Below are 27880 nucleotides of genomic sequence, written 5' to 3'. Positions count from 1 at the left end.
AATAGATGGAAAGCTGGACACCTATACATTTCTCACATTGACCTTATCAGGTCTGGATTTTTATACAGTCTATGGTCTGAATAAATTTTCTGTTCTGATCTCAACAAGTCTGGGCAAATTACTGAGTAGGCACCAATCAATGGCAGCATTTTTCTGATGTCATCATGTAGTCTTTACCCTAAGTGAGGGAGTTAAAGTACCTCAGGATCTTGTTCGCGAGTGAGACAATGAAGCAGGAGACTGTCCGGAGACTCGGAGCAGCGGGGGCAGTATTGCGTTCACTCTACCACACCGTAGAGAGCTGGAAGGAGGCCTGGTTAATGTGGCTTAGGAAAGGCAGGTTTAAGGTCCCCTGCTGGAACTGCTGCCCCCCATGACCCATTTTTGAAGATAAAAAACTGGTCCTCACAAAGGTAGAACAAGAATACACACACACACAGAGTAAATAAGTAGCTTAAGAGGCTTACATGTAAATGAGGACACATGTTCCAGTTCTCCTTAAAATAATCTGTTTATTCTGTATTGAAACACAGGGTTCAGTCAGAGGACACTCAGTCAGGTGGAAAGTAGTGATCTCCATTCAGTTCCATACCCTCAACTGCCTCTGTGTGGACCATAGCGACACTTCAGAGTCTTCCGCAAACAAAATACTGCTCTGCCTCTGATAAAGTGAGTCATAACATTAAATACATGATGGAGAGAATGTGAGCTTGATCTGGAAGAGGTATAGTGAGACAGAACTGTTTGGGATCAATGACTTTCTTGATTGAGAAAAATAACTGATATGCTGGATTCCTAAAAATATCTATCATAAAAACCTAACCAGCAAAAACATAAGCTAATTTACTCTTCTGACTGCAAACTGGGCATTTACTTAAGTGTGAGACCAATTCTCTTCACCATTGTGGATTTCAACAGGACACAAGACATGTTCATGTCCAACAAAGTAGCATGATCATTTAAATTCTTCAAAGCCCTAAAGAAAAATAAATATATGTATCTATGATTTATGTAAAATATGTCTTTTCATCAAAAGGCCTCTAGCAGCCTTGACATGAATCAGTTATACAGATGACACTTTGGCCAAAATGTAGACATTAAATACATTCATTACTTAGTTTAATGCACTAACAAAAACTTATTTGTGCATAAGGTGTCATAAAACAGACTGTTGTCCAGAAATACAGACGGGCTAAAACGGTCGTCTTCAGAAGATCTGATCTGCATATAAACAATACATAAATAACCTTGGCATCCTCCTATATTCTGTGTACATCATCACTATATTATATGGCACAGAGACACCAGTGGAGATAGGGGACTACATACATCCAGGGACGCATTGTAAGACTTCAGAGTGCAAACTGGGTTTGTCTATACAGGTGACACTGGTGTATGTCACATTTCGCAGATGATACTCCGTTTATTATCTCGGCAAGTCAGTCCAATATGAGTGTCTATTCATGACAGCTTATTTGAAAACGAGTTTCTAAGTCTTGAGAGAGGAAGAAAAGGAGTGGGGGGGGGGGGGGGGGGGCAAAAATGTTTACTGCTTCCTCAAGAATCTCAGACACAACAGTGAGCTGCTGAATCATTTTCTTTCAAAACGCTCTCTCACTGAAACACCAGAAATCAGAAATATCAAATGGCAGCAGCCACATACAAAAAAATTCCAAGCTTACAAACATTATAAATAAAACAAACCGAAACTAAAGCATTGACATTGCTATAGGCACTATAACGTTTACAGCAGTAGCGACTAAAAGAGCCCATTGTGTTTAAACGCATTGATATGCAAGGCAATCTATGTATATTTTACACAAAAAAGGCCATGTAGTGTATTCATAACGGAATAAAAAGGCCCCTGGCTTCTAGTGTCTTTTTATGCCTCTCTGATATTTTTCTTCTGCTTTTCTCAAATCTTTCTGCATTCTGCTGTAGGTGGTACAATAGTGCAGTCAAAGTGTGCATAGCTTCAACGGAGGAGACAAATGTGCAGACCAAGGACAAAACTAAGACATAGATGTGTTTGATCTCTAAATTTCTAATCTTTCCACTTTCTCAATTTCAGATGCACATTAACGTTACAGGACGTTATCCAAGCTGATCCTCATACTGCTTCCTAAAGCAGTCTCCAGCAGGATAGAAGTCCCAGCATCGCTCCTGGTACATCTTCCACACGTATGACTCCTGAGACACGGAAGGAAACATGTTACAACATCAGACAGAATTGTATTTAAAAAATACACCAGTAGTGATACTGATATAAACACCTTCTTTGTGTATATGACATTGATGTATGTTTACTGACCTGTCCTGTGTGTTCTGTTTCATCTTTGTTTATGAGATACATCAGGAAGAACCTGAAAGAGTAAAGGGAAATATTGTTACACAATAAAAATATTGTTGTTGGGTAAAGTTATTCACAATTATAGTAATCAGAGGCCAAATTCATGCGTATAAAATGATCAAATAATTTAAAAACTGAACAATAACACTGTAAATGTCGGTCAATCCGTTTTCCTCATGTCAAGTTTTGATAATGGAATGAGAGAGGTGAGGTATATTTAATGATTCTTTGAATAATAACAATAATGAACAAGCTTATCCACTCGTTCAATACACATTTAATGCCTATTATTTTGAAACAATCTTCAAAAAATCAAAGGTTTCAAGGCTATCTGGAACTTTTGAAATGAAGGTAATTAGTCCCAACGTAACAAATGAAAACATACTGTATTTAGAGGTATTGAAAGGTAACTCACATGTAGTTGGCTAAGTTATGTTCTTCTAAGGTGTGTGTCTCGAAGCCATGTGGCGTTGTGTCAAAGTAGTCACTTCCTATTCCACAGATGAAACACTTTGTCTAGAGGGAGAAAGGACAGTTTAGATTAGACATGTTCTTATCTTGTAACTCAAGGAGAATTAAAGGTGGATTAAGTGAGGTGACCAGTTAAATCCCTATGAAACTCATTATCTTACCTCCATGTCCTCTCTGACCTGCTCCTGCTGGTCTCTCAGCTCTCCAAAGGCATCAATGATCAAACCTGACAGACAGACAATATTTCTCAGAAGTCTGAAGAGGATGCAGAGGATTGTCTAATTACCCCCAAACAACCCAGACCACTTTTGTTTCAGAAAATAACCACTTTTAAACCATACCCTGGATGATAGCCAGCAGGATGACGATGACAAAGAAGAAGAAGGTAATGTCAAACACTACACGGTAGAGCTCATATTCATCTCCGGCTGGGTCCTCAATTTCATCTCCTATGCCACCACCAGCACGGACACCGACATACATGTGGAACAGGTAACACTGCAGACGAGAGTGAGGACAGAGGTCATCTTAGAAAGTTACATTTTATAACACAAAAAAATAAATCTGATCTGTCCTATAGCCATATCTTTGCCCTCCACTTACAGTCATCATGTCATCACACTTCATGTCTGGTTCATCCTCATCCTCACTCATGTTGTAGAACTTGCGGAAGAAGTTGAAGGCCACCACGGTGTAAAGGTACACAACTACAGCCAGCAAACCCACTGTCATCATCAGCTGTGAGGAACAGATGGGTGTCTCATTAATACAAGGTCAGTTTACAGTTCTTAATGGGAAAACAGGTGTGCAGAAAGCCTTGTGATGCATCATTATAGTGGAAGTGTGCAGACCTGTTTGCCATTGTGAGTAACAGAGGACAGAATGGTCCGCAGGGTTTTGACACCCATGGCGATGTCCAAAAGATGAGCGGCAAAGAAGAAGTTGTTGTAGTGTCCAAGCAGAGACATTAACATGTACCAAACCAGGTAGAGGAAGGTCTAAAAGATGAAAGAGGGCTGTCAGTAAAACTACACTCAAAACAGATTCCCTCATTTTCTAAATTATACCATAAACTGCTTCATTAACTCACATTGTCAGTGAAAACAACACCAAACTTCCAGATCTGGTACTTGATGTCAATAGATGTTATCCTACAGAAAGAAGGACAAGTTTGGTATGTGAAATTATGTACTATAAATCTGTTGATTGATTTAGATTTTTATTAATGAATGAGCGTGCAGTACAGTACATACCAGCTGAACATTGATGTGTCTGGTTCAGACTTCTTTCCATGGGTCATGGCACTGACATCTAGAGAAGCCAAGTCCATACCGAGCAACTCCGCAATTCTCTCTCTGCCATAGATGTCCCCATATTTATCCAGCACCTGGATATCAGACGCAAATGTCATTTCACTGCATGAAATATTCCTGACATTTTCATTCAAAGCTGTCGGAAAAACTCACCTTTCTTTTCACAAACTTGTCCCAGTAATTGTTAGGGAAAGTTCTGCGTTGAAAAAGAAACATTGTCATTGTAATCTCAATATTTAATGATGTATTTTGGAAGTCTGCAACCTGATCTGAGCATGCAAAATGTTTAAGCCATATTCAGGCGTATTTTCACATGAATACTTCCTAAAACATATATAGTAAAATCAAACTATTTTACTAAAACACTAAAACCTAATACAATGAATACTCTCTGAGACAACAGAACTGATGACAAGAGGTTGTGACTTGCCAGCTAGCATTACTTAATCATTGTCTTACATGATTATTCAAGGAGAATAATAACAGTTAAATGTGTAATGAAGAACATTTTAGTCAACAGTTTTTCAGGTTCTGGAGGGTCTGCTTTTGTTCATTTGTTCATTGCCTTTGTTAAATTGGCTTTTGTAATTGTGTTTTCACAAAGAACTGGTGGGTCAGTAATTAAGGAACTGCTTAATAGGTCCATCATTCACAATGTCTTAGGAGAGACAGTTTTGATGCTGAAATATTGGCTTTGTGCTTCATGTTGTTTTGGGCCTGAATTAAATGAATCAGGACAGGTTGGGTTGAAATTTCAGGCCTGTTCAATACTCGACTGTATAGCTGTCGATCTATATGATAACGTAACAGAGCTCTTACGGGGTGTTGAGCACCAGTCTGTCCCACTGGCCCTTGATGTCATCATCCTCAGGCTGCTCAGTGACATAGAGACCATCAAACTCCAGCTTTCTGGCTAACTCCTTCTCTCTCTTGAAGATAACCAGAGGGACCTGAAGGGCAGGAACAGAAGACAAACTGCATGAAGCCCACAAACAGACACAAACAAGTCGTTGGATTTTTGTGGAGCAAAGCACAGCAAACACCACATACCTTGAGGCAGTTGTAGCCGATGATGCAGAGAAAGGAGATGATGGTGTGGATGATACCGAAGAAAGCCATAGCGGGCTCCATGTACCCTGTGCTCTCTTCTAAGAAGTAGTATAATGGACCTTCTTCTTCATCATCTTCTCCAGCTCCGTCATCTAATCCAGACCCATCCTCCTCTGCACCAGAGCCTTCAAATAAGCCAGAGCCCTCAAACAGTGCAGAACCCTCAAAGTCCTCCTCGCCTGGAGGACTCTCAGACACCTGGAAAGGTCAGTCACAAAATGAGTCCTGCAAGTTTTGTTGAGGCTTTTGAGTGTCTCTATATGTATTTGTGTGGCATGACACCACATTTCAAAAAAGTTGAAATGACATGTAAATAGTACGTTATACTTTTAACAACCACCCACTGATGGCAGCCATGATTTTGGAGTAAACCTTTATCCTGTCCGGGAATATCAGTGATTGTTTTACCGATTAATCAAATTTTATATGAGTCAACTCTTGAAAAGAGCCAATGAAATGTATAATTATGAAGTGGAACATCCTACACACAAAAAGATTAAATATCAGATTTTGCAGGATCGCTCACATTTGATACTATACTGTTTGTGCCAGTGTGTCATCTAAAGTTACCATAGTTATAAATTTACAAACCTTGTAGAAGAGCAGGATGAAATTGAGAGCAAAGGCAATGAACAGGGCCAGGAACCGAAGGTTGTAGAAGTTGCGAGAAAGGTAGTTCTAGGGGCGGAGAGATTAATAAGCAAGTAAGACATGAGTTTTTCCTAAGCAAAGCGCTAAATCAACATTTTACTGCCTGATTCCACTGCATTAACATTTGAAAATTGTTTAGGTAACAAATAATACTGTGTTAGGACTGACTGAAAATATGCACACATTGTGTTGTAACACTACCGCAGGAAAATGATTAGGGAAATACTAAATTGGCGCTAACGCCTACTGTCATGTAGATGCCAATTGTTTTCTATGGGTCATACATAGGGTTAGTCACAAGTGTTCCAAGAAAAAAAGGGCCAGCTTTCTCAGTAACAACCTTTCAAAACCAAATAAAATCAAATAAAATTGGATGAACATATCAAGCTCCATTTGCAGCAAACTTAGCTCCTTAAAATACCAGCATATTACAATTTAACATGGCAGACTATGGCACCATGTAATGGCTCACTACATAAATTCAAAAACTGTACTGTAATAGAGAGCTGCTCACCATGAATTTAATCCTCTGAACTTCCAGCTCATTCCACAGCTCAAAGCCCTCCTCAGCATGTTTCTTGTCTTTCTTTGCCTTGGTCTTCACTGGCCCTTCCTCTTTAAGCTCAATCTCTTCCTCCTTTACCTCCTGTACCTCAGGTTCAGGTTCAGCCTTCTCAGTCTTCTCACCATTTTCAATGCTTTAAAAGACACGTGAGGAGAGAAACATTTCTTTCTTTTTCTTTTAAAACTAAAAAATTGGATTACTACACAGATACAGACTAAACAAATTGATTCAGAATTACTTACACATTTGCTCTGGCACTTTAATTGTGTAAACTCTAAATTCATATTTACTTGTAAATCTGTCAATAGCCAACATGCCGTAGCTATAACTCTAAGCTTTGAGTGATTCAAAGTTAGCTTGAAATTATCTTTGGCAAAAGCTCAGTACACTGAACAAAAACCAACATACACAAAATTATAAACGCAACACTTTTGTATTTGCCCCTCAAAGATCTTTGAGTTCAGCTCATGATGAATGTGGGCAAAAACAAAAGTGTTGCATTTATAATTTTGTGTATGTTGGTCTCCAGCAGGCTGACCACTTACTCTGCTTTCTCAGTCTCCTGAGGAGCCTCCTCTTCGGAATGAACTGTTTCCCCCTCATCTTGTCCTCCCACTGCAGCGGCCAACTGTTTAATAATTATTTTGCAGTTAATTAACTGATTAATGGAGAGCATTCACACTAAACAAGAGTAAACAACTATCCAACAGAACATCTCACCAATTTTCTCTTCAGTAGTGGCGTGCCCTCTGGAGTCGGAGGCTCTTCAGGTGTCGTCTCACCAAAGTCTCCAAGTCCCCCAGGAGTATTGAAACCAGGAAGACGTCCTCCTTCCCTCGCCTCACTATCCTCCTCTTCCTCCTCTCCTCCCACAGCATCTAACAGGTCTGCTGCTCCGTCTGCGTCTTGGACCTCTCTTGCCCCTGGTTCAGGTGGCAAGTCCCCGTGAACTTCGTCCTGTGTGGGATCTGGCATACTAGCAAGGATCTCTGTCACTGTCATCTTCTTGGCGCCCTCAACTAAGCCTCCACCAAACAACACCTTCCATATGAGTGTGAAGAAACCCTTACATATATTATAAACAAATATCAGGATACCCATCAGAACAGTGTAGATAAATGTAACCAGACAGACCACCATCTCCTTAACTGTCATTTTTCTTAGTTTGCGGTACCTACGCCGCAGGTTACGGAAGGTGAACATGTTGAAGAAGTTAACCACGCTCTTGAGAAAGTCTGCAAAGGCTGAGGTTGACTCTGAATCTTCCCCTTCTCTACTGCCTTCCTCTCCTTCTCCAGACTCTCCTTCATTTCCACCACCCTCCTCTTCTTCCTCATCATCTTCTTCTTCTGCACCATCTCCCTCAGGCTCAGAGATCGATGCAGCAATGTTCATCTCAAAGATGGTGTCCTCACAGAAGTTCACAAACATCTCCATTTTCTCACTCTCACCACCCTCATTGACCACATCAAAGATGAATTGCCGTTTGGACTCCCTGACTTGAGGCATTTCCCACTGGTTGCGGTTTGCCTCGCTGATTTCAAAGTAAATGCGCTCGATCTTCCTGCTGGCTCCCATGATCTCAATACGACCAAGGAAAGGGCGGAAGTAGTTGAGCACGCTCTCTGCCTGCTCCAGGAAGTTCTGAAGGCGAGTGTCATGGGGTACGTGCTCTGAAAGGTTTGTGAGCAGAACGGCAATATTGAAACCAATGTCTTTTGCTGGCTCCTGGAAACGATCAGCAAATTCCTCAAAGTTGATCATCTCATTCTCATCAGCCTCTGAGCAAGAGAGGAGGAACTGGATTTCTGAGGGAGAATATTGCTTCTGGCTGTCCATGGCCTTGGAGAAGTCCTTCTTGGAGATTAGCCCACGGGGGTCAGTCACATAATCTCGGAAAGCGTCAGACGCCACTATGTCCTTGAGCTTAAGGAACATGTCGAAGAACTTAAGAATCATCTCCACGTTGCTGGAGGACTCCACCAGCATGTCAACCATCTGCTTGGCAATAGTACCATTCACCACATTGCCTAGGAGCAGTATAAAGTAAGAGGAGATAATAAATATATAAAAAGTATGTGACAGAAAAGAGATCACTGGACTGGAATGGACATCATACCTTCAAGAAGAGATAGAAGCATCACTACCATGTCCTTCTGCAGATCCAACAGCTCCTTCAACAGTCCAATTTGACTGGAGTCCTGCAACAAAGCCAAAACATAAAGCAACACACAAACAAACAGCAGAGAAAATAACATTCTTTACATGTGTACTGACGGAAAATTCCGGACGGAAAGTTTATTTTGAGAGGATATGTGTTTCTCTGTGAGACATAAACTGGCGAGAGACGCTACCTCAGAGTGTGCTCTACTCCAAAAATGATCCTGGGTTTGCATTTTTAAATAAAGAATATACATTTTTAACATCACAAATTTACTTAATGTGATGGAAAGCAAGACAGACACTGGAAACAGAGGCAGGTATGAGAGGAGTGAAGAAAATACCACTAGACAACCCCGGCTTTCCCCTTTATCTTAAAAAGTGGCTGCAGCATGGGAGCAAGGATGACATAAACTTATTTGCAGACGCTGATCTTAGCTCTCCTGAAGACCTGCACCAGCACATAACAAGAGCCACAAATATTTTAGGCAGTCTATAGTGGTTGTCAGGCTGGTGGAGATCTAGAGGAAAAGGATGTCAGGATTTGCAAGCATCAGCCATCTGTGAAATCACAGTGGTACCTTGTAATACCTCTACAGCACAAACTTACAATTAAATGAAAATAAGCCAAGCAAGATATATAGGTGCTTCAGGGAACAACATGAAATATAACTAATAAAGGGAAAATAAGCAATCAATAATTTTTTGCATAAACTTCTTACAAATCAAAGTCAAAGAGCAAAGCGATGAAATATATTAATTCTGAGACATATATATCTGTTTGCAGAGCTGACTATTAATGTATTTGTATATAATATAATTATATTAGTAGTAAACCACCTTTAACAATGGAATAATATATTTCAGGATGTGTCTGAACACTCTTGATGCAATTTAGTACTTGTTTAATCTTTTCCTAGTCAACATTTATTCAGTCTCTGAATGGACAGTCAGTGTCTGTTCCTTGTCACACGTTACCTTTGTTAGAAAAAAGCAATAATAACAGTTAACGCAAGACAAAACATGAACTGATACAAAGGTAATACACAACGAGGGAAATGTAAATTAATGTGCTTTTAAGCTGCATATTTAATAATGTGATGAAGCATGAGATCTTCAAGAAAGCATGAAAGGTCTCTAAATGAGATGCACTGGAGGAGAGAAACAGATTCTTACGCCATTTCGTTGTCCAGGATCGGGGTGCATCTAACAGGGTTTCACATGAAAATAAAAATGTTATCCATCAACATTTTTACTTCATTTTTGTATTTGTTTAAATCTGGATATTATTTTATGTAAATTATATCTTAAAGATTTCATTCTAAGCTAAAGTCCTCAGTACAGGCCTCTATTTTAATCATCAGACCAAACACATCTATTTTAAAACCTTTTTTGAGCTTTTTAAATTTTAGTGTTGATGAATTAGCACAGATCTGCTTTCTTATCCAATGCAAAAACATGAGATTAACTTTTTTTTTCAGTGCACATGTAAAAGTGAATTTGTTTGGTGTAATCACAGGATTTCTGAAAAACTATGTATGACCACAACTCATCTGTAAGCAAATCTTGCTTTTTGTGTTTAAACAAACCCTAATTACATACCATTTTAAAGATATTCAAGATATAAAATGCATTGTAAACAGCAGCATCAGTAGCAATCACCACTGTTACTCAAAATTAGGCTGAGTAGAAAACACTGCAGCTCCTCCTTATTTCAAACAAGTTGCAGACTGCAGACACACATTATTCAAAGCAAAACACACATTTGTCTGACGCACAATCCAACGCTTAGCACTGGTCAGTACTTTGAAAGGAAAACATGTAAGGCGGAATAACTGTATTATACAGAATCAGTTCAATTAAAGAGAAAGGAAGAGTATGTGTTTTTCCTCAAATTGTTTCTGCCATCTCAACTTGAAATCATGTTGTTTCCAATCTGAATCTGGTGAAGTGATGTTGGTCAAAATATAATTCAGCAATAATAATTTGGCAAACAGATTTAATTAGCCTTTAATACTAATGTTATCCCCATGGCTTGTGCAGGGTTCAGAAAGAAACACACTTGCTTAATGGGAAGGTATAAAGGATAAATCTAAAATCAAACTAGACTACTTTAAATCAATTATATCAGGGGTTTTCAAAGTCTGAAACAGTGGGCCTCCCCTTAGACAAAACTTGGGAAATGGCGCCCCCCACCACAGCTTTAGTTTACTTGGTAAGTTTTGCTCAATTCCTGGATGCCTATGGGATCATGATTATATTATTTGATCCCATCGACACTCAACATTTTAACCAAAATAGCCTAATATTACTGTTTTACATAACTTCTGACTAATCTTCTGATTAGTTTCTGATGGGGGGAAAACAGTTCCCAAAAACTACTATATCTCTGAACTCTCACACGTAGGCTATTCTATGTGATCTCCTTCTGATAACTAATGCAATAAGTAATGTAATATTGTTTCACTTCCATTCACTGAGCCTCCCCTGAAACTGTTTGGAGCCCCCCTAGGGAGGCCCGCCTCACACTTTGAAAACCCCTGAATTATATCAATTAACATAATAACATACATAGTTATAAATGTGGTAAGTGACACATAAGAATAGTGTATTAACAACATGGCTACCTGGGCTTTAAATTAAAACAGCTAGTTAAAATATAAAAAACAATTAATTAAACAAAAGAATAATCAAATAAATACATACTTTACTGAATGAATTAAAATGTACTATAAGGAAAATGAATTTATTTACTGGGATGTTTCTTACCTGAGCAAGTTTCATCATCATGTGAGCAAAGACGTGCAGGAAGCCCACAACAGCGTCCCACAATCTGCTGTGGGCCAGAGACTGCTGGTTACCAGTACAGGGACCCTGACAAACACAGAAATACAATGTGGAAAATGTACATAATATTCCAATGCTGTCATCATAAGATAAGATCAGCCTTTATTTGTCTCACAAGAGAGAAATTTCAACATTACAGCAGCAAGTGGATGGCTTGGAATAAAGTAGTCATCATATAAGGAGATATATTTTAACGGTGTCTTGTGTTTCAAACTAGATGTTCTGAAACAACATCTGTCTATATATTAATAGGTATTTTCAGTGGGGACAAATGTTTAAAATCTAGATTTTTCATCTGTTTCATTTCATTGACTACAGTGTTTTGTTTTGATAATCTGGTCTACACATATTGTAACATTAAAATTGTTATGGAGAAGTACATTTTATATTTATTTTTGGAAGAAACAAACTTGGAATTCCTGTATTAATATGCATTTTTATTTACCAATCTCACAAGGCCAATTTCCTTTCCCTTTTCAACTTCCAGGAAAACCTGCTAACCTGGGACGGCGTAACATACACAGTTGGCATGTTCAGGCTAACCCCCTACAGATTTCATCCTCCAACAAGTGGGTGTTTGTATTGCAGTGTCAAGCACACGATGCCTTACTGGCTTCCCACCATCATACACGGACAATTGTGAAACTCCTTCCCCAGCATGAAACTTTCTTACCTGGATGTACTCAGTCAAACTGTTGAAGACCTGCTTGGCCACAGTCATTGCTTTGGAGAAATTCCTCTTACCAGGTTCATCAATAATGTCTTTTCCAGAGTAGTACCAGTAAAAGTCACTGATTGACTCCTGTGAATAGGAAGGAGTAGGAAGACAATATTATGTCACTTTTGAATTCTATCTTACTATTTAATTGACCTAAATGAAAATTAATATATTTGTCCATGCTAAATTGTATATTCTTTTGTATATGAAGTTAAAGTATATTCATACACATATCACAGAATTAGAATTTATGTTTATTTCTTCTTTATGTACTGTCAAAGTTTTTGATCAGCATAAATATGCTAGAAAGGTAGTACATTAAGCTAAACTTGAAAAATGAACAACTTCTCTCTCAAAAAAACCAAAAACAAAACAAGCAAAAAAATAAAATAAAATCTCACTAATCCAATCTATACATGTAGAAAGGAGGGTGTGGAGTTGATGGGACTAAGATCAGAGAACCATAATCAGTATATCAGAGTGACCTGTAGTCGAAGCAGGTAGTCCACAGTGCAAATGATGACATTGATGGTAGTGGTGCTGCCTGTCTGAGTTCTCAGGTAGTTCTGAAAATCTGAAAAGAAGATTTAAATGGAGTTTTTAAAATGTAAAATATTAGCTGGGGTTAATTACTCTCAGTAAGAAATAGAATGTCCCTAAATGTCAAAAACGTCAAGAACTACCTTTAACAATCCAGTTAGAGGGTAATGTATCAAGTGCATGATACGGTACAGAATAAATGTACCACAGTGGTTCATTGTCTCAGACAGTACATTGTAAGGAACTAAGAGAGAACTCTCCATGCTGGAAGGTCACTTTAAAGTTCAAACCACCCCGGTGTTTGGTAAAGACACTCACCATTATTGTGGCCCTCACAAAGAAGCTGCAGGAAGCGGAAGATGTCACATGTAAATTCATCATCCGACATCACTTTCTCATCTGAGCAGAGGAACACAGGAAATCCAAATGAATCCGTGCAAAAGAACGTTTCAGCTGTCCCAAAATGAGTTCACATATACTCTGTGTACATGTGAACTCGTTTTGATGTTATTTTGTTAAGAGTACAGTGGCAAATAAAACTAAGCACAAGGGATTAGCTGTATTCAAAGTAAATACCAGTGTATTTAACTTTTTTACTTATTCTTATCCCACTGCTATTTAACATCTTGAATCTTGTTTACTGTCATGCAAGATATCTGTCATATCACCTTGTAAAAAGATAAATAAATAACTAACATTTTACCAACAAAATCTAGTGTGAATTATAGTTTTTATAGCTTTTTATTTAGGTATATTAGTACCTAAGAAGGTTCTCGCAATAAAACAATATACTAGTATGTATTTCCATCTTAACAAGTTGTTTGAGTCCTAACATTTTGGACAAGAAGCAGGCATAATTATACCACCAGTTCCAAAGATAAATCAACTTTTTACAGAATATATAATTCATTTTATTTAAACTAGAGATCTGCCTTAGTCCTTTTCAAGATATGAAAAGTATAAAAAGCTTTTTCTAGTTTTAAGTAAAATAAGGCTACATCTCAAACCAAATGACTTGTTAAGACAGCCGATTTAAACAGACTAACAGTATCAAGATTAGATTTTTACATTGAGCATCAACTGGATTAATTAAGAATCAACACTGGTGAAATGTTGATTATGGTACTCCAACTTAACATTACACATTTACTGATACACACTAAACACTGAAAAGATGCTCAAATGCAGTGCAGGATTTAGTAATAGATTTGTAATTTTCAAGAAGAAAATAACGTTCTTCAACAGCAGATAAAACTAAAGCACAGGGTGTGTGTAATGACATTCAGGGACACTGCTTAGTGTACCTGTATATGTGCTGTATGCATGTTGTTATGCAGGTGTGACTGTGTGTAAGTATGTACACACATGTGCACTGCAAAAAAGTACAATTGTAAGTACCATCACATCACACCACTCCCGTGCTTTCATTAGATTATGTTAGTGAAAACCACAAAGAACTACAAAGAACACAAAGAGTCCCCATCCATGTGTCAGCGGGAAAGGAAATCCTGATTTTTTCCTGCTTCCCTCCCCCAATCTTTACCTTATTCAAGCTCTCCAGATCTGTTTTACACAATATCTATTCAACAAAACTCAAATGAGCAGCAGATCAAACACTTTTCACATCACATTGACATGGACAATACACAGATAAACAAAGACAGGAAACCAGGGAATACGGACATTTATATATATATACACAACTGAGGAAACACCTGTGGCACAAATGACAGTGAACACAGAAATACATGGATAATTTCAAGGCACACCATCACATCATGCAGGACAGATCTACCGAACTCTGCAAACTCCAGTAATATATGAATATGGATGTTGGGGGGAAAAAAGACTCAATACACTCTAATGTATATCTAATGCTTGAAAATGCAGAACCGGCAAGTCAATCCCGCTTGTTCTCAGGGTGTAAGTAAAGAATGACAACTCATGTTGTGAGTAGCTATTTACATGTGGGCAGTTCACTTAGGGCTGGACGATATGGCCAAAAATCACGATAAAAAGTTTAAGATCTTTAGATAACGATAATTATCACACTAAGTATCAAATTGTTAATTCTTTTGAGTTTAAAGGCTGACTTTTTCTCCTGAGTGAAAGTTGAAGAAACCTGATGGTTGATTGTGGTTTAAACTCCTCTTTATGTTCAACACTTGATGCCAAACAATGGATCATTTATGGAACACTTATGATAAAATCTTTGTCAACAAATATGCATGACTAAAATTAATTAAAAGGTTTTTTCAGCCCTTTTTCCTCAGCAAAATCAAACATTTATTGAATATTTATTGAACATTTGTTATATTGTTATTGAATAAAAAATTATATCGCAATTATTATTGTTATTGTTTTATTGTCCAGCCCTAAGTTAGCCCTAAGTCACTAGATATAAGTATGTTGTGATCTAAATATTGCACTTCATTACATTTTACATCCCATCCATTACAAAAATTTAGTCTTTGTCAAAAATGCACAGGCATGCTCAAATTTACATATGATGGTACATAAACAAAACAAGTGTTCACTGTGGTGATGCTGGGTTGCACATTTTCCTACAACAACTAACAAGGACAAGGTGCCAGGGGTGAACTCTGTAATCATAGTGACCACTGTTAAATAATCTACAATCTGTAGCAAGCAAAGGGGTCACATACAACAGAGTCAACAGGTTAGGAGTATAAAAATACATAATTACAAGCTACATGACTCAGCAATAGCTGAAATGAACACAGCTACACAGTATTCTATTCAGCATTTCAATCTGCATTTTTCTCTCTCATCTTGACAGTTTTCTAGTTTACAATTAACATAGTTATTCTTTTCCTTTATGATCCATGCTTTGTCACACATGAAACTCAGCTGACCTGAGTATTACAGTCCCGAATAGACAAAGGACTGGGGAGAGAGCCCGTGCTGGAATCAGCAACAAGCCTTTAGTTGTTGCATCTTTTACTTGTAACCTGTTGTACTTCGAAGGCCACAATTAAATGTTGGTATTCCGCAGAAATTATATCACACTGCCGTGGTAAAGCAGGATTAAATAACAATTATCAGAAGTTAGGGGACATTTGAGGGAATGCAAGGGTTTATATGCACTGGCCTAACACAGATGGTCTTGCTGTGTGGGTCAACCCTGGACATACTACCATCTAACAGGCGAATCAGCTTCATGTTGATAATGTAAATAAGAGAAATACAGGACTAGGAGAGTCCCTACTGCTGCTGCAATTCATTTCAGAGTTTCTAGGACACAGGGTCAGGGTAGTTCTCTGTGATCTACTTCAGAGAACTGTGTGGGAGAGGAGGAATGAGGTTACTGCCTTTCCTTCCCGTTAATCAGTCACAAGACTGAGAGTGTCAGAGGTACAGTAGATCTGGGATAAAACACTCAAGGATGAAAATGAAACTTCACAATCACTTCAAGAGGAAAAAGGCAAAGATACAATTGGACTGTGCAAGTACAGCTACAGCAGCATGTGTATCATTGCAAGTTTTCCATTATAATGTAAGAGTGAGCATAAAGTTTTATTTTACTGGGTCCTTGAGTGTGAAATGAAATGCATATTAAGTTCACAGCAAGGAAAATACTAGTCAGGTGATTAAGAGCTAAAAGAGACAGAGAGGACAGAAAGAAGAGAAAAAAATAGAGGAGAGCAAAGTTTTATTTACCACGTTCTAGCTTCTTATCTGAGAACCGAGTGTGCAGCAAATGGACAGGTGGGAAGGACATGGGTATGAGAGGTAAAGGGTTGAAACGGGAAAAGTGATCAAGATGTGGGAGAGAGAAGGACAAAGAGACGCAGTGAGTCTATAAACCTCATGGCTGTCAGTGGACGATAAACAGATCATCACATACATCAACAGTCAAAATGCTAATACAAGAGTCTCATGTCACACTAACATGAAAACATACCTGCAACCTGGCATCCACAAACAGGCACACACTAATGCATACAAGAATAGACTACACATTGGACTAGAGAAATGCATAATGTGTCACAAACCAATGCAAAATGATGTAGGAAAACAAAGATGTGGCAATGTGTGTTTGTCTATGTCTAAATGAAGCTGTGTGTATGGCAGTGTGTTTAGATACCACGTGACAGTTAGAAGCTGTAGACCATACTCACTAGTGCCCTCCTCTGAAACCATCCCAAGGCCCTCGGCCTTGTTCTGTCTCTCAAAAGCGTTCAGGTCCAAAACGCTGACAACATCAAATACTCAGTCAATATACAAACATTTACTTCCAATCAGTCCATCTCAAACACGGTTTAGAGTAGGGTCTTACAACCGCAATAATCAAAAACAAGAGAGGTTAACAACAAAAATGTGACTTATGAATTAATTACAGACCTGCACGTCTGCATCAGAGCCTGAATGCTAAGGAAGAATCCCACATCCTTTTTATCCTTCAGGTAGTCCAGCATTCTCTGCACACAGGCAGGGAGACAGAAAACATTTTCTAAACAACAGAAATCTACTGAAAAGATTAAAGATGGTCAGTAGCAGTGTTGTTAAACTGAGAAATCGAAATCTAGTTTAGCTCTTTGGTCCAGCTTTCTAATAAAAATGTAATTGTCTAAAATGTGTGTAAAACTCTCATAGGGTCTATTTACCTGCTGTACATCACTGTTGCCTCCGTTGAGGATGGAAATTCCCAGTTTGAGTGTGGAAGAAACCATGACTCCAGGTTCACCTGAAATAAGTAGAGACATCAGTGGTGTGCAACAATCTTTGACCCAATAATGAGATCAAAGTGGATCATCTCAAAAACAATATTTCACAAATTGCTGATCTTGCTTTCAGAAAACTGTGCATCACATTGTTCTGTGCTGGCATTTAAAACTGAACTGGCATCCAACATTACAGCATTTATCTACTGCAATTATTATTATTATTATTATTCCTTGAGGCAAGGTAAAACATCAACATAATTTTAATATCTCAAACACCACTGATCTGATTTGGACTAAACCTGAGAAAGAAGAAATGCATCTTACAGCTCGATCCTAGCATTCAATTAACTGGGCTTTAGGGAATTGTAATAGTTACACAGCTCAAAAAAATTACAGATTTGTTGCAGATTAGCCTAGATGGGTAATTTCTCATTGATATGTGAAAATAGGGCCCAGGTTTAAAAATACCATAATTAAAATAATTACTTAATTTAATCCAATATAATGTCCACACGAGTGACTCAATGTGTGAATGTGTGTGTGTGTGTGTGTGTGTGTGTGTGTGGCAACTACCTTTACAGGCACTGATCATCTGCAGCACCATCTCTGCTGCCCCACGATTGTGTAGACGGGACTGCTGGTACAGAAGCCTCTGTTTCTCCATCTCCTTTTCCTGTGGAGCAGAGCAGGAGGGACACAGCTGAAACCCTGCAAACAGGAACTGCACTGCCCCCCCGCACTCATTCACACACACACACACACACACACACACACAAACACGCACACTCATAACCTCATAATTCTATCCTAATTATGACCATCAATTGACTGCACGCATAGACATTTGTAATGTAGCTAAAGCTGATGACGACATACAAGACATTCCAGTTAGCTAAGATTAAAACCAGCAGGTTCAAATTAATAGCAATATTAATCTTTTCTGTTCGTTACAGTAATATGTCTGGTTAGCTTAACTTAGCACAAAGACTAGAAACAAAAAGACGCAGCTAGCTCAGTAAGCATTACATGACGATTTTAAGAGTTGTAAAATTAATAAAGTTATTTTTTGATGAACAACTACTGTATGTCATCAGGCCTGTCATCATAGTAGGGTCACTGGATTTGGCACTATGCTATCAGCAACACATAATGCTGATGTTGCGCAGAGGTGAGGGATGTTCATGGATGCTCAACAAATTGCTACTAAGCAGCTACACAAAGTGAATAAAGAACATAAAATACACCTTATTTTTTTTTCCTTTTACTCATGACAGAGCTCGGCTGGCTACATGTGGTCTTTTTGCTAAGAAAGGCCAAAGTTTGCTGATTCTCAATCGTCACCAGATCAGGCCAAGATGGCATACAATTGTATTTCCCCAAATGTTGTTAATTTAATTTAATTTATCCCTTCAGGGTCCTGATTGAACCTAATTAAAAAAACAACAACACTGTCTTGGTGATGGAAATACTTGGAATCATTCAAGACTTTCGCTCAGGAGTTGGCAGCACCGCTGGCCCTTTATTTGTGGAAAAGCCACATCTAAAATCATACTAATTCTCACAAAGACAGAAAAGAAATACAGGAACATACACACACACAAACATTCTCTTCCATCGGAACATAATGTGTACTGTATTAGTTATGAAGACAATTATTACCGAGGCAGCAAACATTCGATGGCAGCAAACATTTGTTCCCAGAGCACAACACATATTTCATACATTCTTACGAGGAAGCAACAGCAGTTGTCTGAGTAACACAGCATGCATATCCTGGTTCCATCAATACAACTCAGTGTTTTTCTACCTTAAGGCCTAAAGTTATACTACCTGCATCAGTGGTTCTCCTCTGTTTTCAAGTTAACCATTGAACACTGCCTGTAAGTCTGTAAATTTACTTGAAATGACCATGAGAATCATTTAGTTATTTAGTACTGGACTCTTGTGAAGTCTTGTGAAGTGCCTACTATAAGATAATAACTTTGTATTTACTTCAAGCAACACAACAAGCGGTAGATATTGATATTTAATGTTCTAAAATCGCAGTTGCATGGATGGATTTTTCAGATAATGCATTATCTTTCTATTAAATGAGATTTTAGAAAATTGCAACTTGAACTATTTAAACTAAATAAAATAATATTGTTTACATCGTATGTGTTTGCTGATATTGTTCACTATTTGTCAATATAACATAACATAACTGCAGTGTAAGGTTTTGAAATTATTTAAACAATTCTACAGTATTGTACAATATTACACAGTATGGTTTTATACTATATTATACTTCTTTAATTATTTTCTTTTCCATAAGCACTCAGCTTCCCTGGTATGCCCACTGTACTGTACTTCACTGTCCTATATTATACTACAGTACATTACTCCCTTTGTTACAAATGAGTATAGCTGCTACGAACAACAATCCTGTTGGCAAAAGAGGTTAGATTTGACCCACCCACTGCACACCATGCACAAAGCCCCTCCCAAAGCACCCACAACTAAATCTACCCTTCCCTCCACCCACCTCCCAATCCCCCCTCCCTCATAAGCCTGACTGTGTCTAAAATAAATATGGAGCAAATTCTCTCAAGTTACAGAGGTTCTGCTCATCTTTCGAGCAAATGATGTGTCTTTGTTATGAGTGAAAATAGACTGTATGTGGGCGTGAGTGTGTCTGTGAGTGTTGCAGTATATGCTTGCATGAGCGTGTACCTGGGTTTGGGACAATGTATGGGACAGTGTATGTACGGCTGACTGTGCAGGCTTTTACTGTAATCCTCGGTGAGCGCAGAGAGGGAGAGGTGTTAAGGCTGTCCAATTCAAAGTAAAGACAAATAAAATCAAAATATTTGTCAGTTGTTAGATTTCAAACGAGAGTTATTATGTGAGTCCAGATAGCTGAACACAGCCCAACTAGCAGGTGAGTACAGGAGGTTGTAAGTCACAAAAGGATTGTGCAAGTCTGGGAGAAACTGACAGCAGACACAATATCAGCAAAAGAGAGCTAGTTCTACTCTAGTTAGGAAACCTGCTGCATGGCTTGGACTGATAACTCTTATCAGCGTTTCCAAAAATTGTGGCTCAATTAAGTCTTGGATGGCAACATCACATTTCTGAGTACATATCAGGTACCAAAAAGGAATAGTAATGATGTTCAGTTGATGCAAATATCCCTAAATAAGAATCAACAGCGAACTCACTGAAGTGATTCTTACAGTACATTTAAGAATTTGCAGTACAAATGGGTGTAATGCTACCCTCCAGGAAAAGCCAAGGATCTCTACAGCTACAACATCACAGTGTCCAAACCTGGGCGGAACAAATCATTAAGATATTAAGGGGTTGATTTACTAAGGATTTATTTTGTAAGTGCTGATTAGCATGCTTGTAACATATTAACTGTATAATTGCACTAAGGTTTTGTGATAGGCACAGTTCTTTATGCTAAGAAAACTTTGACGTTTTCAGGGGCTTGTTCCCGATCCCTACATCATCTATCATTACACTAAATGGGGACTCAATTGAAAAAGTGTTATCATATAAGTATTTACAGTTTTGGTTGGATGACAAGTCTTCTTTCAAAGTTCATGTTGAAAACTTTGTGAAAAAGACTAAACTAAGGTTGGGTTTTTACTTCAGAAATAACGCACGCACGAAAAAAAAACTTGTGCAGGCTTCCTTTGTGTTTTAGACTATGGTTATGTTGTCTACATGCATGCTGCCATTAGTACTCTCCACCTTTTAGATTCTGTGTATCATAGTGCTTTAAGTTTTATAATTAACATTGTAGGCTTAATGATCTGGTTAACTGTCCGTCACTAAGTATATGTAGACAACTTAATTTGCATCTCTTTGTGTACAAGACCATGCTGGCATATTTATATCCTCTCCTGAAGCAGAATTCCAGCAGTTCTCATCTCTGTTCCACCAGGTGGCTATTTTACCAGGTTCTAAGGTCTTTAACTGAGCTGGGAAAAAAGCCTTTTCTTACTTTGCTCCCTGGTCTTGTAATAATGTGTAAAACTTAATACATCTAAATGATCTAGTCCCACTAAATGAATTTAAAGCCATGTTGAAATTCCATGTAACTGAGAAAATTAACTACCTTATGTGGCTTGGATCCCTTTCTTTTATATGTGATGTTTGTTTGTTTTGACTCTGTTTTATTTCTATTTAATTTGTAACTGGTGCTGTCTTTGCCAGGTCTCTCTTTCAAGGGACTTCCTGGTTAAATAAAGGTTAAATAAAAATTTTAAAAATATGCTAACCCATGCTAGGATACAGTAATTTGTGGTAAACTTAGTCAATCAACCCCTAAAAATTCAAAAGCACATCAGGCTTGGAAATTGTGATTCTGAAATTAAACAGCTAGCAAAGTGGTTTGTTTGACCTGTGTTTAATTTGTTGTCTCTAGCTGCATCTTATCTCTCTGCACTCAATCCATGCAATTTAGGAAATAAAACCATAACAATGATCCAACTGGTGTGCAGAGTCCAGCAAAGGCATGCACAAGTCAGTCCACCATAGCAGGAAATAGACAAGTGGTGTGAGTGAGCGATTAAAAGACAGGAAGAGAAAAAGAGAAATGTTGTTGCAAGGGTGGGGTGGGGGGGGGGGTGTGCCGAGTGTGATGTTGTGGTGTGGCCACTGCGTGGGGAGTTGCTTCTTCTGACTCCCCTGTCTCCCTTCCCCTGGTCCCCCCATACCATCTCTGTCTGTCGCACCTCAAAGGATGGCTCCTCCCCCTCCTGCTCTCCCCCTTCGTCCTCCTCACCAATGTGGCAGCTCTGGAGGGAGATGACAACAATTCAGGGACGATTACATAAGATTTAGCAATCTTACTCCACATGTGGCCTTTGGCCAGCTTGAATTACAATTTCATTACCCTTTTCACTGTCATGTCTCATGCAAGGTTACACAGTTATGTAAATGTATTCACATAAAGGTTATGGCAAGAGAACCAATATCAGTTAGGTGCAAATTATATTGGGAATCATCCCAGATAGTTGGTGTTGAAAACAAATGTACTGTATACAACCAACCAGCATCACAACTTCACACCTTACTTTCTGCTGTGCAATTTCAATGTCTATTTCCAGTCATGTCTACAGATAATTTGGTATATCTGTCATTTTTCATGCACAAAGAACACAATTTACATCTCAATATAGTGTGCACATAGACCCACATTTTAAGATGTTGCTCAGTGACTGTCTTACCTTTGCCATAATATCAGCATAAGACATATAGAGATGGTCAACATCAAGTTTACTGTAATGACACAGCACATAACAGGAAGCAATGAGTCACATTGAGGAACAAGTCACAAAAGTGAGAGAAGTCACAGAAGAAGCAAGATGCTCTTACGCCTTTTCTGTGAGAGCTGTGCGGCTGAAATGAAGAATCAGCTGATGAAGGGGGTCAGGCTTCGTCTCAGTCTCCTCTTCCTCTTCCTCCTCTTCCTCCATGGCTTTCTAATTAATTAATTAATTAATTATTGTAGATATCACGAATCAGGGCAAAAAACATAGTACAGAATACATTATGGACAATATACCATGTACGCCAATTTTACATCTCAGAATTAAGGGGAGGATGACTTACTGATAAGTCATCAATCATCTTGTCCTCAAATGAGTAACCCTCAGTCCCTAACCAGTTGCGCTTGTAGGCATCCAGGAACATGTTGGTTGCCCTGTGCCTGTGAGAGGAGAGGTCAATGAGCCTTAGTTCAGAAGGGTTGTAATGGCTCATGTAAAGCCTTCTGATTTTTTATGCATTGTTTTGTTATGGAGCAGGAAGGGAATCATTACTTGGGGATGTTGTACAGGGGTGTCATCCTGAAACAGGCCACCACAGCCCTGCGACGCTGTTTGGACAGCAGCTTGTGCCACACCATTTTCTTGGACTTGTACGGATGCTCAGTCTAAAACAAGAAAAAGTGTCGATTGAACAAATTCTTCATGAGGATATTTGCCAAAGCTTTTCTAACAATAAGGCTGCAATTGGCAATCAAATAATGCCTGCACCTTGTATACAGTCATATGTGTTTGCTTGAAGAGCACCTGAGTTTGTGTCTATACTCACCACCTCAATGTGGTAAAGCACAGCAGACACCTCTTGTACCCTTTTCACCACCTTCTCAGGGTCCTCAGCATCTTCTGCCTTTCCAGCCATCTCCTTATACAGAGACATCTGCCAGCGCATAGCTGGGTCCTCCACCTGAACCAACGGTCAAAAATATGTATAATGCATGTAAAGATATACACAAGGGGATCTGTATTTTATTTTCTTCTTTAATCTGTAAAACAATAAAAATGTATACTTACCTTGCCTTGCAAATGTAGATTGTTGTGCAAGAACTCCCTCACCTCTTCATCTGTGTCTCTCTAGAGACCAGGATTTAGAGGACATTGATAATGTATTTGTTCACTCAAGACAATCAAAAAAAAAAAAAATATATATATATATATATCTATATATATATATATATATATCACAAAAGTGAGTACACCTCTCACATTATTGTAAATATTTGATTATATCTTTTCATGTGACAACACTGAATCTGTTTTCTGTCTTAGGGGTGTACTCACCTTTGTTGCCAACGATTTAGACATTTTGAGGGGACAGCAAATTTACATACAATCTGTCCACTCGCTACTTTACATTGTAGCAAAGTGTCATTTCTTTAGTGTTGTCACATGAAAAGATATAATCAAATGTGTACTCACTTACGTGAGATACTGTATATACACTAAACAAAATTATAAACACAACACTTTTGTTTTTGCCCTCATTCATCATGAGGTGAACTCAAAGATCTCTTTCTATGTACACAAATATACAAATATATTCTCAAATATTGTTCACAAATCTGTCAAAATCTGTGTTAGTGAGCACTTCTCCTTTGCCGAGATAATCCATCCACCTCGCAGGTGTGGTATATCAAGATGCTGATCAGACAGCACGGGTATTGCACAGGTGTGCCTTAGGCTGGCCACAATAAAAGGCCACTCGAAAATGTGCAGTTCCATAACACAGCACAATGCCACAGATGTCGCAAGTTTTGAGGGAACGTGCAATTGGCATGCTGACTGCAGGAATTTCCACTAGAGCTGTTGCCCGTGAAGTGAAAGTTCATTTCTCTACCATAAGCCGTCTCAAAAGGTGTTTCAGAGAATTTGGCAGTACATCCAACCGGCCTCACATTAAACCGGCCTCACAACCATAGACCACGTGTAACCACACCAGCCTAGGATCTCCACATCCTGCATCTTCACTTCCAAAATCACCCAGCCACCTGGACAGTTGCTGCAACAATCGGTTTGCATAACCAAAGAATTTCTGCATTTCGGCCTTTTGTGTACATAGAGAAAGTCTTGTGTATACATGTGTATATATATATATACACACATGTATATGTATATACATATACATATACACACACACACACACACACACATATATATATATATATATACACACACATATATACACATATATATGTATATATATATATATAAACTCATCTATAAATGGGAAAATATGTCAGTTTTCTCATTTTGGGACAAAATACAGTCAACATTTTGGTATCAAAGACATCAAAGTACCAGTGAGTATCTGATCTTGGCAAGATTGATGAGCTCCTGGTCTGCAGGAGAGCACATATTGAGACCAATGGGAAGAAGCTTCTTCAATGCTGCTACAATTAGGGAAGTCTGCACAGAGTAGCGATCACCCCGCCGCTTCTTCTTGGTACGTTCCTGCTCTGAGCCTCCAGACTAAAGAGAAAAAGAAAAGTTCAGACCAATCGACTCGATTCAAATTACAACCCTCTACACCTCAAACATCAAAGATTTATCCTTGGAAAATATTCTTTTGAGAATATTTAACTAAAAAGTGATTAAGTAAGACTACTTCTAAAAAAAAACATAACAGGAAATTGATAAATTACATGGAAAGAACCAACTGCCGAGTAACAATTTACGCAATATCACAACATGCTGATAAAGTCAACTACTAAGTAAATGTACTTCTTTATCAGCTGAAAATCCAACAACTGCATTTCCTTATAAACATCGACTTCTGGTGGAGTTTCAGGTGCTTCATTGCTGCATCAGCTACAGTCGTTACACACAGTGCAGCCTCACTGTTAGTAGTGCAGTGGCCAGACAGGGCACATCCTGTCCATTGGACAGCACACAGAACAGCACAAGTCTATGGGGTCAGCTCCTTCGCCCTGGAGCTCTTCTCACACGCTCCTATCCTGATGCTCATTACTGACTGTTGTCTGGCCTCACAGCACCGTCTCTGCCCTCAGTGTTTATGGGTTGTGTGGGTTAACACTGCTATTTGGGCAAAGAGAGGCACTGTGATGATCAGGTAACAGAAGTTCACTCCAGTAATGCCCATCTGACAGCCAAGGAGAGGAGGTAGCCTTACTTATCTTACAGCAACAACGAAAAAGAACATCACTCAAACAGTGATTAGATGATCAATGGTTTAACAATTTTATGGTGTCAATGAATTAGACATGGCGGGACGAGTCCAGTTAGTAAATAATAGTCTGGCAATGTCAAACTTCTTCAGTTTCCCCCGACAGACCCAGCTAGCTACATATGCTGCTGATGGACCAAGTGAATCTAATGGTGACAGCAAAAGATGGAATGGCTTTTTGGTGTACACAGGTAGTGAACACAAAGCCAATGATAATATTGAAAAGAGAAGAGTCCCTTAGCGCAGGAATCTTTACCACAATAGCTGAAAGAAATCCAAGCGTCAATAACAGAATTTCAACATCACAAATGGCACAGTAGCATGGGCTCCACAACTGTATCCAACAGGACGATCTAAAGGCAAACTGTTTATTAATTTAAGAAAAACAGGATGATGGTGCTCGGCTGCAGGAGTGCAGACTCCAAATGAGATACACAACTGTTCAACCGAGCGCCATGAAACCTCACAGGCCACTACGATCTACAGCAAAGAGCTTTCATCAAGCCACTCCAGACCCCTAATCACACATATACAAACACACACATAAAAACATAGACGCACATCACTAACACACCCACGCTCACACTCAATATTACTTAATTGTAACCACAAATATGTCACACTCAGAAAACATCTTAATATAAACAACTAAAAATACAAATATACAGTTTAATTTCACCCATAGATTTGCATTATTATAACACGGCTATTAATAAATGTCTACTGTGGTGAGTTCTTTCCTGGTAGAAACTATTCGTTTATAACCATGTTTGTGTGTATGTATGTGTGTGAATAGTAGGGTCTGTGTGTAAGAAATGTGGTAGTCCATGGGAGAGCTTGATGAAATGCCTTCCCAAACTCAGGGTGCCATGCGATCAGCACAGCGCTCGTGCACAAACACAGTCTAACCTCTCCATCTCCGGCCTAGTGGCCCAGCGTCCAACCCCGACACAGGATATAAGGAGAAAACACAGTTAGCGACACTCCTTTTACTGCGTACACACTAAATACTGCCACTTACATTGTCCTGGCAAGGGATGTTATTAGTTACTTAATTGCCTATTTCTCTATTTCTAGAAAAGTATTATTATTTGCAGAATAACATTTATCAGATGTTCTTATTTATAGCAACTTAAAGGAAAGAAAGGAAATAAGAGCTGAGAAAAGATCAAGAGAGGGGTCCTTTTAAATCTTTCCCTGCTTGGAATGGGTGTTATTAGTGAAATATGAATTATTAGAGTTTAGTTTCTTAATGGGTTATAGCTCAAGATATGGAGTAAGTGAATAAACCATCTAATTAAGTAACTATGTGTTACTTTGCAATTTGTCTGCTTGTCCACTCTCACCTTGCTCATCTTGCTCTTACTGTCAGCAGTCAGGAAAGACATGTTATTGATCTCATTCATCACCACAAAGTTCTGCTCCTCCCTCTTAAAGTTCTGTAATGAATAAAACAAGAAAAATGATTGACGGCAAAGAACAGACAAAAATCTAAAAAAAAAAAAGAAAAAACTAAATCAGAAAAGACCACAGAAAACAGAGGACTCACGTGGGATTTGGACCAGAAAATGAAGATCTCTCCCACCATCCTGAAAAATTCCTCTGCATCTGGGTCTGGACAGGTCAACCACCGTGCCCTATAGACAAAGACAGCATTGGGTTAACTCAACTACTTGAATCAAAGTCTGAGTCCTAGCCAAGTGTCCTTATTTTAATTTATTTTATTACGACTGATCAAATTAGGTTTATTTTGCAGACAATCTTTTACTTCCAGTTTCATATTTATGTCTTTTTGACAGATGGGAGTGGAAGGTTTTTTATTCTCTTTTATATGTTCTTGCTGTTGATCAGAAAAATTATCTGATCACTTACATGTTTACCTGGACAACAAAGTTAATTTAATGAAATTGCGTCAAAATGACTAAGTTCCAAAACATTTGGGAATCTGTGCTGTAGATGGCTTAGACA

General features: G+C 38.6%; 1 protein-coding gene across 8 annotated transcripts in view; it reads right to left on the bottom strand.

The window, feature by feature from the left end:
- Positions 1-492: 492 nt before the first annotated feature.
- Positions 493-27880, bottom strand: part of ryr1b (ryanodine receptor 1b (skeletal)) — a 70149-nt gene continuing 42761 nt past the window's right edge. The window contains exons 70-106 of one of the 8 annotated variants that reach the window (XM_038694161.1): positions 27462-27549; positions 27259-27351; positions 26822-26836; positions 25027-25197; positions 23743-23802; positions 23501-23635; positions 23227-23339; positions 23018-23114; positions 22781-22887; positions 22633-22684; positions 22120-22200; positions 17987-18086; positions 17354-17433; positions 17091-17167; positions 16868-16941; positions 16407-16424; positions 13044-13124; positions 12671-12759; positions 12141-12269; positions 11390-11494; positions 8580-8661; positions 7181-8490; positions 7006-7088; positions 6410-6593; positions 5836-5922; positions 5185-5442; positions 4954-5084; positions 4288-4330; positions 4075-4208; positions 3912-3972; positions 3673-3819; positions 3425-3559; positions 3163-3319; positions 2983-3047; positions 2766-2866; positions 2312-2363; positions 493-2190 (exon numbers count right to left, since the gene is read on the bottom strand). In XM_038694161.1, coding sequence (XP_038550089.1) covers positions 2095-2190; positions 2312-2363; positions 2766-2866; positions 2983-3047; positions 3163-3319; positions 3425-3559; positions 3673-3819; positions 3912-3972; positions 4075-4208; positions 4288-4330; positions 4954-5084; positions 5185-5442; positions 5836-5922; positions 6410-6593; positions 7006-7088; positions 7181-8490; positions 8580-8661; positions 11390-11494; positions 12141-12269; positions 12671-12759; positions 13044-13124; positions 16407-16424; positions 16868-16941; positions 17091-17167; positions 17354-17433; positions 17987-18086; positions 22120-22200; positions 22633-22684; positions 22781-22887; positions 23018-23114; positions 23227-23339; positions 23501-23635; positions 23743-23802; positions 25027-25197; positions 26822-26836; positions 27259-27351; positions 27462-27549 — 4891 coding nt within the window. In that variant the 3' untranslated portion in view covers positions 493-2094. Of the gene's footprint in view, positions 2191-2311; positions 2364-2765; positions 2867-2982; positions 3048-3162; positions 3320-3424; positions 3560-3672; positions 3820-3911; positions 3973-4074; positions 4209-4287; positions 4331-4953; positions 5085-5184; positions 5443-5835; positions 5923-6409; positions 6594-7005; positions 7089-7180; positions 8491-8579; positions 8662-8734; positions 9827-11389; positions 11495-12140; positions 12270-12670; positions 12760-13043; positions 13125-16406; positions 16425-16867; positions 16942-17090; positions 17168-17353; positions 17434-17986; positions 18087-22119; positions 22201-22632; positions 22685-22780; positions 22888-23017; positions 23115-23226; positions 23340-23500; positions 23636-23742; positions 23803-25026; positions 25198-26821; positions 26837-27258; positions 27352-27461; positions 27550-27880 lie in introns of those variants that run through there. The other 7 variants (XM_038694164.1, XM_038694163.1, XM_038694166.1 and 4 more) reach the window with 7 other exon arrangements.

This window comes from Micropterus salmoides, unplaced genomic scaffold, assembly GCF_014851395.1.
Source record: "Micropterus salmoides isolate LMB-PRFRI ecotype aquatic unplaced genomic scaffold, ASM1485139v1 Ms_hic_scaffold_3, whole genome shotgun sequence".
Taxonomy (NCBI): Eukaryota; Metazoa; Chordata; class Actinopteri; order Centrarchiformes; family Centrarchidae; genus Micropterus; species Micropterus salmoides.
The sequence above is the reverse complement of the archived record's forward strand: the minus strand, read 5'-3'. Positions and strand labels throughout refer to the sequence as shown.